The sequence below is a fragment of the Panthera tigris genome, chromosome X (assembly GCF_018350195.1).
Source record: "Panthera tigris isolate Pti1 chromosome X, P.tigris_Pti1_mat1.1, whole genome shotgun sequence".
Taxonomy (NCBI): domain Eukaryota; kingdom Metazoa; phylum Chordata; class Mammalia; order Carnivora; family Felidae; genus Panthera; species Panthera tigris.
This window is the reverse complement of record NC_056677.1, coordinates 94,506,047-94,520,109: the sequence shown is the minus strand read 5'-3', so window position 1 is coordinate 94,520,109 and position 14,063 is coordinate 94,506,047. Positions and strand designations below refer to the sequence as shown.

The 14,063-nt window shown below is 44.0% G+C and overlaps 1 protein-coding gene across 4 annotated transcripts in view; it reads right to left on the bottom strand.

Annotated features, from left to right (window-relative positions):
- Window positions 1-8,330: 8,330 nt before the first annotated feature.
- The window catches only part of PLS3 (plastin 3), a 90,993-nt gene continuing 85,260 nt past the window's right edge, over window positions 8,331-14,063 (bottom strand). For all 4 annotated transcript variants that reach the window (XM_042974026.1, XM_042974027.1, XM_015535874.2 and 1 more), the window contains 3 exons: window positions 13,126-13,249; window positions 12,801-12,925; window positions 8,331-9,526 (listed from right to left, as the gene is read on the bottom strand). In XM_042974026.1, coding sequence (XP_042829960.1) covers window positions 9,394-9,526; window positions 12,801-12,925; window positions 13,126-13,249 — 382 coding nt within the window. In that variant the 3' untranslated portion in view covers window positions 8,331-9,393. The remainder of the gene's footprint in view (window positions 9,527-12,800; window positions 12,926-13,125; window positions 13,250-14,063) is intronic.

Genomic DNA, 14,063 nt, shown 5'->3' with positions numbered 1-14,063 from the left:
GCTTTTTAATGCCAATTAAAATAGGTAACCCATTCTGTTTGATTTTTTTTTTTAACATTTATTTATTTTTGAGACAGAGACAGAGCATGAACGGGGGAGGGTCAGAGAGAGGGAGACACAGAGTCCGAAACAGGCTCCAGGCTCCGAGCTGTCAGCACAGAGCCCGACGTGGGGCTCGAACTCACGGACCGCGAGATCGTGACCTGAGCCGAAGTTGGCCGCTCAACCAACTGAGCCACGCAGGTGCCCCTGATTTACTTTCAAATGCACTTCTTAAATGTACAATCTTGTCTAATTGGAACGTTTCCCCATGATGGCTGTTGTGGTTCTTGGTTGTATTAGTAGAACTTTGCCATTTTTGTAAATATCTACGGCTTCCAGGCACTGTTGTTCTTTTTTTAATGCTTATTTATTTTTGAGAGCGAGTGAGAGAGCAGGGGAAGGGCAGAGAGAGAGGGGGACAGAGGATCCGAAGCAAGCTCTGTGCTGACAGCAGAGAGCCCTATGCGGAGCTTGAACTCACAAACCGTGAGATCGTGACTTGAGCAGAAGTCAGACACTTAACCGACTGAGCCACCCAGGCGCCCCCGGAAAGATTTCTTTATAGTGGCAGATGTCCTATGGTTTTTACTAGTTAAGTTGTGCCTACTTAGATTTTGATGTGCCTTTGGTCAAAACGGTCTGAATTTCTTGTCTTAATTTGTTTCCCCAAGTCCCCCAACAGTTTATGCTGTGCATTTAGCTCAAGGTGTTGTGAATCCCCTGATGGCTGCCATCTTGCTTTCTTAGATTGAGGGATACCCATTATTTTCCCTTATTGAAATAATCCTTCCTTATTCAACCAGACTTACTGTTTCTGGCTGCCTGTGCACAATTCCTGACAGTTGTAAGGACCTTCCAAAGCTTTTTACCATGTAGGTGAGGCCAGCCACAAACCCAAATGTTGTGGCTCACTAAGTCCCACCTGGAAAAATCTGGCGCTTCTGACACCCCAATCTCCCACCCAGAATGATTAGGACAAACAAACTGGAAGAGCTCAGGATGCAGAATGAGCAGAACTTGATCTGAGAGAAGCTTACCAGAGATCCCGCAGAGCAGCTGAAGAGTCAGCAAACCAAAAGGGCTCTGTGGGTATCTTCACCGCCATCTTGGAGCCATCCCTGGAATCTTCAGCGGCTCTCCTCAGGTTCCATCTCATTGCCAAAACTGTCAAATGACAAAACTAAAGCAATTTGGCAATGAGTCTGATATCCCTTATTCAAAGGAAAACAATCCATGGCTTGGGGGCATACGCTCCTCACAAACAGTTGGGAGCTCTCCCTGAGGATTTGGGGCAAGAGCAAATTTTACAGAGAGCGTTACAAGAGGCAGCTCGGAAACAGGCCAGGATTGGGTAGGAGGTGGGGGATTTCCCTATAAAAGCTAGCAGGTGTTATTTTCTGGGGTGAAGGGCAAGTAGTTAAAGCTTAGTTGGAGGATGGTGGCTGGGGTATGTTTGGCTTCCTGGACAGGTGTTTCCCATAAGTGCGGGCTGACTTAGGTTTAGATTTGTGATGTGGCCAGACCACTGGGACAACTTCCTTTTTGTGGGTCCTGATGTACAAATGAACTTTATCGGTTTATCAGCAAGCAGTGTTTGCTACAGCATCAATTTCCCCTTGACCAGGTAAGAGGTCATTGAGGACCACGTGATTGCCCATAACAATCCTAGCTAATGAGATTAGGCTAATTTGTCTTTCAGAGTTGAAGTTGTGTTACTTACGATTTTTGTCAGGGCCGAGGCAAATTTGGGGCCACGTTTGCCCTAACAGGGGGATTGCAACTTATATGGTATGCCTAAAACCAGAGTCAGGTATGCCTTCTGGGAGTTTGTTGTTGTTGTTATTTTATTTTATTTATTGATTTTTAATGCTTATCTATTTTTGAGACAGAGACAGAGCGCGAGCGGGGGAGGGGCAGAGAGAGAGAGTGGGAGACACAGAATCCAAAACAGGCTCCAGACTCCGAGCTGTCAGCACAGAGCCTGACACGGGGCCGGAACCCACGCACTGTGAGATCACGACCTGGGCCGAAGTCAGATGCTCAACTGGCTGAGCCACCCAGGTGCCCCTGTTTTGTCTTGTTTTTGTTCTTGTTTTTTTTTAAATAAGCTTGTGTGCTTGGAAGTTTCTGGTAGTATTTTTTCCAGAGGACCATGTTCCCCTGGAGGGATGGTACATTTTAATATCTAAAAATCCACAATTATATCAAAGTCTGCAAAGTATCTAATATCACAATTATCCTGAATACACAGGATAAATTAGTGTATGGCTGAGCAGTATAAGCCTATCCATATAAAATGTAGTACCCCAGTTGGGGGTAAACTGTATTGGGAATATAAGTATCATTTATCACAACAAGTAAGCCAGTTTCCTGTCCTTAGTGGTAATTTTTTTTAATGGTTATTTTATTTAAAAAAATTTTTGTAATGTTTATTATTTTTGACAGAGAGAGACAGAGCATGAACGGGGGAGGGTCAGAGAGAGAGGGAGACACAGAATCTGAAGCGGGCTCCGGGCTCCGAGCTGTCAGCACAGAGCCCGCCGCGGGGCTTGAACTCACCAACCATGAGATCATGACCTGAGCCAAAGTCGGACTCGTAACTGACGAAGCCACCCAGGCGCCCCGATGTTTATTTTATTTTTAAGAGACAGAGAGCATGATCAGGGGGGTGGGGAGCAGACAGAGAAGGAAACAGAGGACCCAAAGCGTGCTCTGTGCTGACAGCAGAGAGCCCCATGGGGGGCTCGAACTCCTGAGCCTTGAGATCTTGACCTGAGCTGAAGTCAGATGCTCAACCGACCGACCCAGGCACCCCCTGGTGGTAGATTTCTTGAGTGAAGCTAGAAAAAATTCAGCAAAGCAGGGAAGGATGTGTTTTTCTGGAAGTAATTTACTGACTTTCGTGGTCGGGAGAGTGTCAATAGTACGGTCTACTCCCGAGTGGCTTGGTTTTGCTGATAGTATTATCATATAGCCTTAGCAGAAGCATTCTGATAATGTGAGGTCAAGGTCTATTTTCATAAGGCTGAAGGTCAGGACTAATGATAGGAGGGAAGTTTATTACATACCAGAAGGGGCCTATAAAAGGGAATCTACCTTCTGCGATGTTGAAAGGAATTGGTATTAAATCACGGTCAGCGGGGTCTGCTGGAGGATGTTAGATCCAGCCATTAGTTAAATTCAGAGCAGTTGCTACGACCTGGGAAGAAAACGTATAAGAGAATTTTGTTTTCCCTCAAGTGCCAGAGGAAGACCACTGGGGGGTTCAAAACAATACGATGAAAATAAAGGAGGTCACATTAACGTGCTAGAGGGCATAAAGAAAAGTCAGAAAATTAATCTCATTCTGTCACCTTGGCTGGAACCTCTCCACTTCTGATGTCAACGGCTTGTTTTGTTGTCGGGCGTAAGTCATCCACTTCTGCTGTCAGCAGCTTCTGGAGGATTCCTAAGAACCTTCTGTTGAAGGTGTTCTGATCGAATGGATTCCAGAGGAGTGGGAGGAAGTGAGGCATATGTATTAAAAGTTTTATATGTTTACAAAAACTCAAGTACCAATGTCTTGGGGTTTTACGGATAATGCCAGTTGTTGACCAATACCAAGTAACAAGATACTTAAAAAAAAAGTTTATTTTTAGGAGAGAGAGAGAGAGAGAGAGAGAGAGGATCCCAAGGAGGCTCCGTGCTGACAGTGCAGAGCCTGATGTGGGGCTCAAACTCATGAATCGTGAGATCATGACCTGAGCCGAAGTTGGCTGCCCAACCGACTGAGGCAGGCACCCCAACATCTCAAGGTCTTTTAACTCAGCATTTATTTTATAGGGGTTCCTGGAGAGGTCAGGAAATCTCTTTGTTTCTAAGCCATGTTGACATTGTGGACTAACCTAAAATCACATACTTACTATCCATGTAAAGTATCCTCTTTTTATATTTTGTCAGACGGTAAGTCTGAGCAAGGGCAATTCATTGAGCCATCTGAACCAATTTAATTTCCATGAGAAGCTTATATTTTAAGGAGAAATTTAAGATTGCGATAGCATATCCTGTTCAGCAATTTTTAGCTTTCCTTTTTTTGTGTTCGAACCGTTAACAACTACAACTAAAGCATCGTCATTGGAGAGTCTTTAGAAGGTCTGTCTAGGGCATAGATAATCTCCTAAGGGGCACCTGGGTGGCTCAGTCCATTAAGCATCCTACTCTTGATTTCAGCTCAGGTCATGATCTCATGGTTTGTGAGTTCGAGCCCCGCGTCGGGCTCTGTGCTGACAGCTTGGAGCCTGAAGCCTGCTTCGGATTCTGTGTCTCCCTCTCCCTCTGCCCCTCCCTTGCTTGCACTCTCTCTCTCTCTCTCTCTCTCTCTCTCTCTCAAGAATAAATAAACATTAAAAAAATTTTTCTTTCTTAATTTGAGAGAAAGCAAGTACGCAAGCAAGGGAGGGGGCAGAGGGAGAGACAATCTTAAGCAGGCTGCATGGTCAGTGTGGAGCCTGCTGCAGGGCTCGATCCCATGACCCTAGGATCTGGACCTCAGCCAAAATCAAGAGTCAGCTGCTCAACTGACTGGCCACCCAGGTGCTCCAGAATTGTCCTTTCTTTTACAGGAACAATCTTTGTATTCTCTAATGGCCATTTCAGGAAACCCAAAGATATTTGAAGCATAAAAGACCTCTTAATAATTTTATTATGTAGTCTGAATTTGAAGCCTGCATTTGGGAAAGGTGAAATCAAGAATAGTTGTTAGAGGGGTGCCTGGGTGGCTCAGTCGGTTAAGTGTCTGACTTCGGCTCAGGTCATGATCTTACAGTCTGTGGGTTCGAGCCCCACGTCGGGCTCTGTGCTGAGAGCTCAGAGCCTGGAGCCTGCTTTGGATTCTCTCTGCCTTTTCCCAATTTGTGCTCTCTCTCTCTCTCTGTCTCTCTCAATAATAAATAAACTTTTTAAAAATTATTAAGAAAAGTTGCTAGAGACACAGTTTAAGTCGTAAGTGACTAAAGACAAGAAATATTTACAATCAACATTGCAAAACCATACTAGATTATACCCAGGCTCAAGCTGTACTGGGAATGAAGAAAAAGCAGCAGCAATATCTCATATCAGCCAGGAGAGGGAGATGTTTGTTCATTTCTGAGAGTTGGATAGCGTTCCTATTTTGTCTGCCTTCATCACCAACACAGAGGATGCTGGTGTTCTACGAATGCGTTTATGCTCACAGGAGAACAAGGCATAGCTGTGAGTGCCAGGCCAGTTCCCATACGTCAGGGGCTATTTCCATTTTGCATTGGTGATTTTGGACTGTGAGAAGGCTGTCTTACGTATGTGTCTAAGCTGTCCAGCCTTAGGAGGAGCCCCTTCTGTGAAATCTGAATGCAGCAGTTTTGAAATAGGATTTTGAAACCAGGAAACAAGGATGGGTCAAATCTGGACCTCAAAAAGGAACCTGCAGGATTAAAAACCTACCTACCTGGCCCTTTTTATCGCCCGTCAAACTTGTAAGAAATGAAGAACCAGCCAAAGCATCACGTCGCATTGGGGATTTTACTGATCGCCACCATCTCTAACCCCTACGCATTCTGTCTGCCACTGTAAACATTATATTTTGAGAGAGAGCGTACAAGCAGGGGAGGGACAGAGAGAGAGGGAGGGAGAGAAACCCAAGCTGGTTCCATGCTGTTGGAAATCCTTAACCGACCGAGGCACCCAGGCGTCCCTACCACTGTAAAAATCTATACTTTCTGACTTTGTGCCCCTGCCTGATACAAACTTCCCTTGTTCCATTTGACGTTATGATGAGTGTTTGTGTCCCAGATGAGCAACTATAGCACCCAAGAAAAAGAATGGGCTTCATGCAGCTCTCTATGTTGTTTAATTTCCTGTTGGGTGTGGAGGTTACCTAAATACAACCTTAAAGAATTTTTTTACATGGGTGATGGGGATGAAGGAGGGCACTTGTGATGAGCACGGGGTGTTGCATGGAAGTCTTGAATCACTCTATCGTGATTCAACTAATTTTACTAATTTTACACTGTATGTTAACTAACTGGAATTGAAATAAAAACTTCAAAACGATGCAATGAACGGTTTCCAAAACAAGTAAAAAATCCTTGATGTTCCACTCCACCTCCCCAAGTAGAAGTATATTTGTACATACTACCATTAATTTTTAAAAGTGGGGTAGAATGAGACATCTTTCCTTACATAGTCATAGCAGTTTTTAAATTTACTTATTTTTATTTTTTAAAGTTTATTTGAGAGTGTGTGTGTGCATGTGTGCGAGCAGGGGAGGGGCGGAGAGAGGGAGACAGAGAATCCCAAGCCGGCTCTACACTGTCAGCCAGAGCCTGATGCAGGGTTTGATCTCACAAACTGTGAGAGCATGACCTGAACCGAAATCGAGTCAGACGCTCAACCGACTGAGCCACCCAGGCACCCCCCACAGCAGTGTTTTTAATGACTACCAAAGTATTGCATTACGTAGCTGGACTTGTTTCATTACAATACAAGATGTATCATAGCACATTGCTATATTTGCTGGCTGCCGAGTGGAAAAATACGACCGTTTTCAGTTTGGCTGTAGTTACCAAATTGCCTTCAACCAGCCGTAAACTGATCATTCTTCCATCTGGGCATTAGAGAAAGCCTGTATTTGCATACCTCCACCAACAGATCATTTATCATTGTTTTTTTAATGTTTGTTTTTGAGAGAGACAGAGACGGAATGCGAGTGGGTTAGGGGCAGAGAGAGGGAGACACAGAATCTGAAACAGGCTCCAGGCTTCAAGCTGTCAGCACAGAGCCCGATGCGGGGCTCAAACCCACAAGCTGTGAGATCATGACCTGAGCCAAAGTCCGACGCTCAACCGGCTGAGCCACCCAGGCGCCCCACTTTTTTTTTTTTAATCAATGAAAGGCAGTTTGTTAAAAAGGCAGTTCTCTCAAATGTTTCACTAAGTGAAAAAGCCAATCTGAAAAGGCTGAGTACCGTATGATTCTAACTATAGGATATCTGCAAATGGCAAAACTAGGGACACACTAAGAAGATCAGTGGTTTCCAGGGCTTAGCAGATGGGGAGGGATGAATGGGCAGAGCGCAGAGGAATTTTAGGGCGTTGAAACTATTCTGTATGATGCTGTAATGGTGGGCACGTCATTATACATTCGTCAAAACCCACAGAATGTACAACAGCAAGGGTGAACCCTAACGTCAACTATGATCTTTGGGTGATTGTGATGTGTCAATGTAGGTCCAATTGTAACAAATATACTGCTCCAGGGAGGGGTGTTGATAGTTGGAGAGGCTATGCATGTGTGGGGGGAGGTGGTACAGAACTCTCTGTACCTTTCCATTTTGCTTCCAACCTAAAACTGCTCTTAAAAGCCGTCTAAAAAAAAAAAAAAGTAATTCTTGGTTTGTTTCAATTGCATAATCCTCATTACTTGTGAGAACCAGCATTCCCTTTATATGTTCATTGGTTATAATTTTTTGAATATCGGACTCCTTTGCCCATTTTTTTCTTTTTTTAAAAAGATTATTTTTTAATATTTATTTTTGAGAGAGAGACTGAGTGTGAGTTGGGTGTGGGCGGGGGAGCAGAGAGAGGGAGACACAGAACTTGAAGCAGGCTCCGGGCTCTGAGCGGTCAGCACAGATCCCGACTCGGGGGTCGAACTCATGAACTGTGCGATCATGACCTGAGCTGAAGTCAGATGCTTAACTGAGCCACCCAGGAGCCCCTAAAGATTTTATTTTTAAATAATCTCGACACCCAACATGGGGCTCAAACTCACAGACCCCTGAGATCAAGACTTGCGTGTTCCACCAACTGAGCCAGCCAGATGCCCCTGCCCATTTTTCTAATGGAGCTTTTTCTTTAGAAGACAGGTCGTAAGATGTGATTGTCCTTATCAGTTACTCCGGTATGTTTGCAGTAAACTTGTCTTGTAGTTATTCCTTAAAGCCGTTTTTAAAAAAAAAAAAATTTTAATGTTTATTTTTGAGAGAGCAAGAGAGACACAGTGTGAGTGGGGGAGGGGTGGAAAGAGAGGGAGACACGGAATCCGAAGCAGGCTCCAGGCTCCGAGCTGTCAGCACAGAGCCCGACGCGGGGCTCGAACCCACGAACCGCAAGATCATGACCTGAGCCGAAGTCGGACACTTAACCAAGTGAGCCACGCAGGCGCCCCCACAAACATCATTTTATATAGTGTGCCAGAAAAAGAGAACGTTGGGGTGGGGGGGAATCTGGCAAGCGCTACTGGCAAACTAAGGGGCAGAAACATGAAGAGACTAATTATTATGTAAATGCCTTTATTTGAACTAATACATTGCTACCAGATTACATCACTTTTCAGAGTTAGAGTAACATTATGATCTTGAAAACTATAGCAAATAGCTGGACAAAGCAAGAGTACATTAAGTCCTACATACATATTTTTATTCTTTAGTGACCACATCTCCTTGTCTTAGGTGTAAAACTGGAAAATTGATGGTACACTTAGCATATCCTGTCTACGGTCCGAGCACACTCTCTCCTCAAACGTGTCATTCAACAACATTTTTAAATCCAAAGAGAGAGTCTGAGGATACAGGTTGTAACACAAAGAAGCATATACTGAACCAAGTGTTTTAAGATAAGATGCGTCAATTGTTTACAGCTTGGGTGTGAGAGGCCAGGGTATGCAAATTGGAAGGTCCGTTTTGTTCCTCTACCTATAATGTATGGTTTTTACTTACTTGAAGACCCCTTAAAAAAAGTAGCAAAATCAGCAGTCTTATTTAATGTAATCAAAATATTCTTAAATGTACAAAAAAGATCATGTAGAAAGAATACTGTAAAAAGATACTGATTTTCAGAATAAAAGAATACGAAAAGCTTCTATTACACTCTGCACAGCCAGTTACTTCTGCCAATTTTCAGTACTACGAAGAGAAAGCAAAAGGTACTCCTATCCAAATACCCTCCGACCACAGTTCTCGAATGAGAACGAGCATACTGGATGGAAAGCAAAATTATGGTCTAAGAATATTCATCTCCAATCATCTAAGCACGTCTCAAGATGTGGATGTTCTAGGAGGGAAAAAGATACACAGACATAACATACAGCAATGGGAAGTATCCAGGGCAGCAATCTAGGAGGAGAGAGTAAATGAGTTGGCCGTGAGCACATTTCAGGGGTGCCTGACAAATCCAACCTCGGCGATGGGAAAGGGGAGTCGTTTTCATTCAACCCCTTTCCCCTGTGGGCTCTCAGGATGACCAACAGTTCCTTAAGCCATGAGCACATCACCTGGAAATAGCTGACCTGGTAACCATGCACCTGGGAGCAAGGCTGTTTGTATTCAAATTGGTTATTTTACACTCTCTTCATTCCCCTGCCCATCAAGCATGCAAACACGGTCATGACCATCTTGGGCTTTACTTCCACAAGGTCTTCGGGGAGAGCATACACCCGGGCTCCAATTCTTCTAGCCATGGACACCGCGTACCTGTTTTTGGAGGAAACAGAAATTCAGATGAACTTCTTGTTAGCGAAGGACAGGAGAGGAGACGTCGGTTTCCTCTTATCATTTGGCTGGGATGCAAAACTTTCATAGTGTGGGAGTTCGGATGGGAACATTTTGCTTTTTTTGTTCTCTGTTTTGTTTTAAAGTTTATTTCTATTTATTTTGAGAGAGAGAAAGAGAGAGTGCATGCATGTGTGGGAGAGGGGCAGAGAGAGAGGGAGACAGAATTCTAAGCAGGCTCTGCACCATCAGCTAGAGCCTGATGTGGGGCTCGATCTCACGAACTGCAAGATCATGACCTGAGCCCAAATCGAGAGACGGACGCTTAACCGACTGAGCCACCCAGGTGCCCCTCAGTGCCGCTTTTTAAAGGCATACCTATAAACACCAGCCAGGTGAAACATCGATTTATGTATTTATAGCTTATTTCCTTTTCTATAAGGAGTCTGATCTATCCACACGTCCTATTTTTCATTAGGATGTTTGTCTTTAAATACTTATTTTTCAGAATCTATTATTATAAGTTCAGCCCTTGTCTCTTCTTTTTCATGCAAACAATTTTCAAAACTTAGTATTTAGTTTATGGTGTGCGTCACAGTTTTTTTTTCCAGACGCTTAATCAACTGAACCACCCAGACGCCCCTGGTTTTGTTTTGTTTTGTTTTGGTTTGGTTTGGTTTGGTTTTTTTGATGTCACTCTTAAGTGACACCAGATTTTTAAGCTCTACTATTTGGGACAGATTTTATCCACTCCATTTCTCCAATATGCAATGAGAATTAATTTTGGAGCACTGACATGACATGACAATGAAAAAATATGTATATATAAAATATATATTATATATAAAAAATATATATAATTATCCAGACTGGCTATATAATCAATGTTGACAGTTTCATTGAACACGTAATAGGATAACAGACACTCTCATGTGATCTTAGAGAAAGGGGGTGGAAATCTGTGTCACATGTCAAATCCAAGCTGCTTTGGTGGATACAATGAATACTTCCAAAAAGTCAAGGGCAGGGAGTCTACACGGTACATGAACGGAGTGGTCAGAATAAGGAACGGAAAAGGTACACAAAATACGGGAAGAAAGAACTGATGTGTCCAGTGGAGGAAATTTGCAAGAGCACACTTCAATTAATGCATGAGACATTTCTAGGTGTTTTGTGACACAAATCTTTGAAGAGGACCAAGTCACTGAAAAAGGAAAGTTTTTCGGTGGGCTCATTTTCAGTGTATGCTAGTCAAGCTTTCATGGGTCACCTGTAAAAGCAAGTCACAGTCTAGGTCTTTGGTGGGGAAGGGAAGGGACAGGTGGAAAAGCCCTTGTCAATATCGTTGGCTTGCAGAAAATTTTCAAGGCATAGGTAGTTTCAGTGGAGGGTTAAGCATCCTGCTCATTTAGGGACCAAGATAATAAACTCAACATATGTAGTAAAGGTGCTTTATGCCCAGTAAAAAAGACATCAGTAAATAATGTGTTTCAAAAAAGAATATTTCTATCTACTCTTATCTGCGGCATGAATGTTTTTTTTTCTTTCTTTTAACATTTATTTATTTTTGAGACAGAGAGAGACAGAGCATGAACAGGGGAGGGGCAGAGAGAGAGGGAGACACAGAATCTGAAACAGGCTCCAGGCTCTGAGCTGTCAGCACAGAGCCCGACGCGGGGCTCGAACTCACGGACTGTGAGATCATGACCTGAGCCAAAGTCGGACGCTTAACCGATCAAGCCACCCAGGCGCCCCTGTTCTTTTTTTTTTTTTAACGTTTATTTATTTTTGAGACAGAGAGAGACAGAGCACGAATGGGGGAGAGAGAGGGAGACACAGAATCCGAAGCAGGCCCCAGGCTCCGACCTGTCAGCACAGAGCCCAACGCGGGGCTTGAACTCACGGACTGCGAGATCATGACCTGAGCCGAAGTCGGACGCTTAACCGACTGAGCCACCCAGGCGCCCCGGCATGAATGTTCTTAGCTCATTTTCCTCTTGTAAGTCTGTAGCTGAGTCACATTAAAACCCAAAGTATATTATTTCGGTAATTCCCCAAAGCAACAACTGATTGAGCACCTACTATGTCAGGCACAATGCTAGGCTCATATATATTTTATTCATTTCAAAATCTCTAAGTATTATTTGTTCCCAATCTACTGATGAGTCTGAGGCTCAAAGAGGTATCCTCAGGTGACACCATTCTTCTTTTTTTTTTTTTTTTTTTTAATTTTTTTTTTCAACGTTTTTCATTTATTTTTGGGACAGAGAGAGACAGAGCATGAACGGGGGAGGGGCAGAGAGAGAGGGAGACACAGAATCGGAAACAGGCTCCAGGCTCCGAGCCATCAGGCCAGAGCCTGACGCGGGGCTCGAACTCACGGACCGCGAGATCGTGACCTGGCTGAAGTCGGACGCCCAACCGACTGCGCCACCCAGGCGCCCCCATTCTTCTTTTTTTTAAGCTTATTATTAAAAAAAAATTTTTTTTAATGTTTATTTGTTTTTGAGAGAGAGACAGAGAGAGTGAGCGAGCATGAGCAGGGGAGAGGCAGAGAGAGAGGGAGACACAGAACTCGAAGCAGTCTCCAGACTCTGTGCTGTCAGCACAGAGGCCGACACAGGGCTCGAACTCAGAGCTGTGAGATCATGACCTGAGCCAAATTTGGGCACTCAACCAACTGAGCCACTCAGGCACCTCTATTTTTTTTAAGTTTATTTATTTTGAGAGACAGAGAGAGAAAGAGAGAGAGAGAGAGAGATCACAAGCAGGGGAGGGGCAGAGAGAAGGAGAGACAGAATCCCAAGTAGGCTCCACGCCATCAGTGCAGAGCCCGATGTGGGGCTTGAACTCACAAACTGTGACATCATGGCCTGAGCTGATATCAAGAGTCGGAGGGACCCTGAACTGAATGCGCCACCCAGGCGCCCCTTTAAAGTTTATTTTCATTTACTTTGAGAGAGACAGAGAGAGAACAAGCAGGGGGAGGGCAGGAGAGAGGAAAGAGAGAATCCCAAGCAGGCTCCACGCGGCCAACGCAGAGCCCAATGCAGGGCCCGAACTCACGAAACATGAGATCATGACCTGAGCTGAAACCAAGGGTCGGACACTTCACTGACTGAGCCACCCACCTGGGCGCCCCTCAGATAACGCCATTGTTCAGCGGCAGAATCTGAGCAAGAATGCGGACGTGCCCGGCTCCAAAGCCTGTGCTCTTGCCAGGATATTAATCACTACTATCATTGGTATCTCTTACTTGGCATTATTATGCTTGTCATCTTCTGTCAGATTGCCACTCTTAACAAGGTCGTAGTTTATGCAGCCCGGCTGGATGGCATCAATTAAATCCACAACCGCCAAGCTGGAGCTGATCGTCTTGTCCTAGTGTAAAAAGGACAATGAACCTGAGAGTTTCAGTATGCACAAATTAACACGTGATTACTTATAGATTGCTTATAGATTACAAAGCCCAGTGAATTAAGAGAGTCTTGCACTGACGAAGAAACCCAACGGCTGCCCTTCCAAATTACTGGCACTTTCCGGCAAACATAACGTCTAAGAGTCAAATGTGGAACTCTTACCTTAAAACTCTGAATGGAAGTTGATTTTCCAGCCTCACTCAATGTTCTGTTCACCCAGCTTACGATGATGTCGTCATTAGCTTTCTGCCCATCTCCAAGGTCTTCCAGAACATTGAGGGTATATCTGAAAGAAGAAGCAGTGTTGTTGTAAGTGATGAATCACCGAATTCTGCTGACGCCAATATTGCACTGTATGTTAACGCACTAGAATTTAAATAAAAATTTGAAAAGAAAAACATGAAATTTGGGGGGGGGAGCCTATGTAACTTAGAACTGTAACATAAACTAATAATAAGGAAAACAAAAATAGAGGAGGTGGAAGAAAAGGTCCTAATCTACTTAAAAAAATTATTTATTTTGAGAGAGAGAGAGAGAGAGAGAGAGAGAATCCCTAGCAGGTGCCACACCGTCAGCACAGAGCCGGACGTGGGGCTTGAACTCACAAACCTTGAGATCATGACCCGAGCTGAAATCAAGAGTCAGATGCTTGGCGCCTGGGTGGCTCAGCTGTTTGACTCGGGTCATGATCTCATGGTTCGTAGGTTTGAGCCCTGTATCAGGCTCTGTGCCGATGGTGTGGAGCCTACTTGGGATTCCCTCTCTCCTTATTTCTCTGTGCTTTCCCCACTTGCACTCTCTCTCTCTCTCTTTCTCAAAATAAATAACACTTAAAAAAGAAAAGAGTCCGATGCTTAACTGACTGAGCCACCCAGGCGCCCTAGGTCCCAATCTATTTTAGGGAAAAATATGCAAACAATAGAAAGGTGCTTTGTCTTCTATTTCTTTTATCCCTTGGGTTTGAAAGACTAAAGATTTCATGGAAGGAAATTCATATTATATGAAAAAAAAATTCAAATGGATCCAGGGACTGTTCATAATTTTTGCTTCTTTTTTTTTTTAATTCACTGACACTAAATGAAGCTCAAGTCTGCATGCCA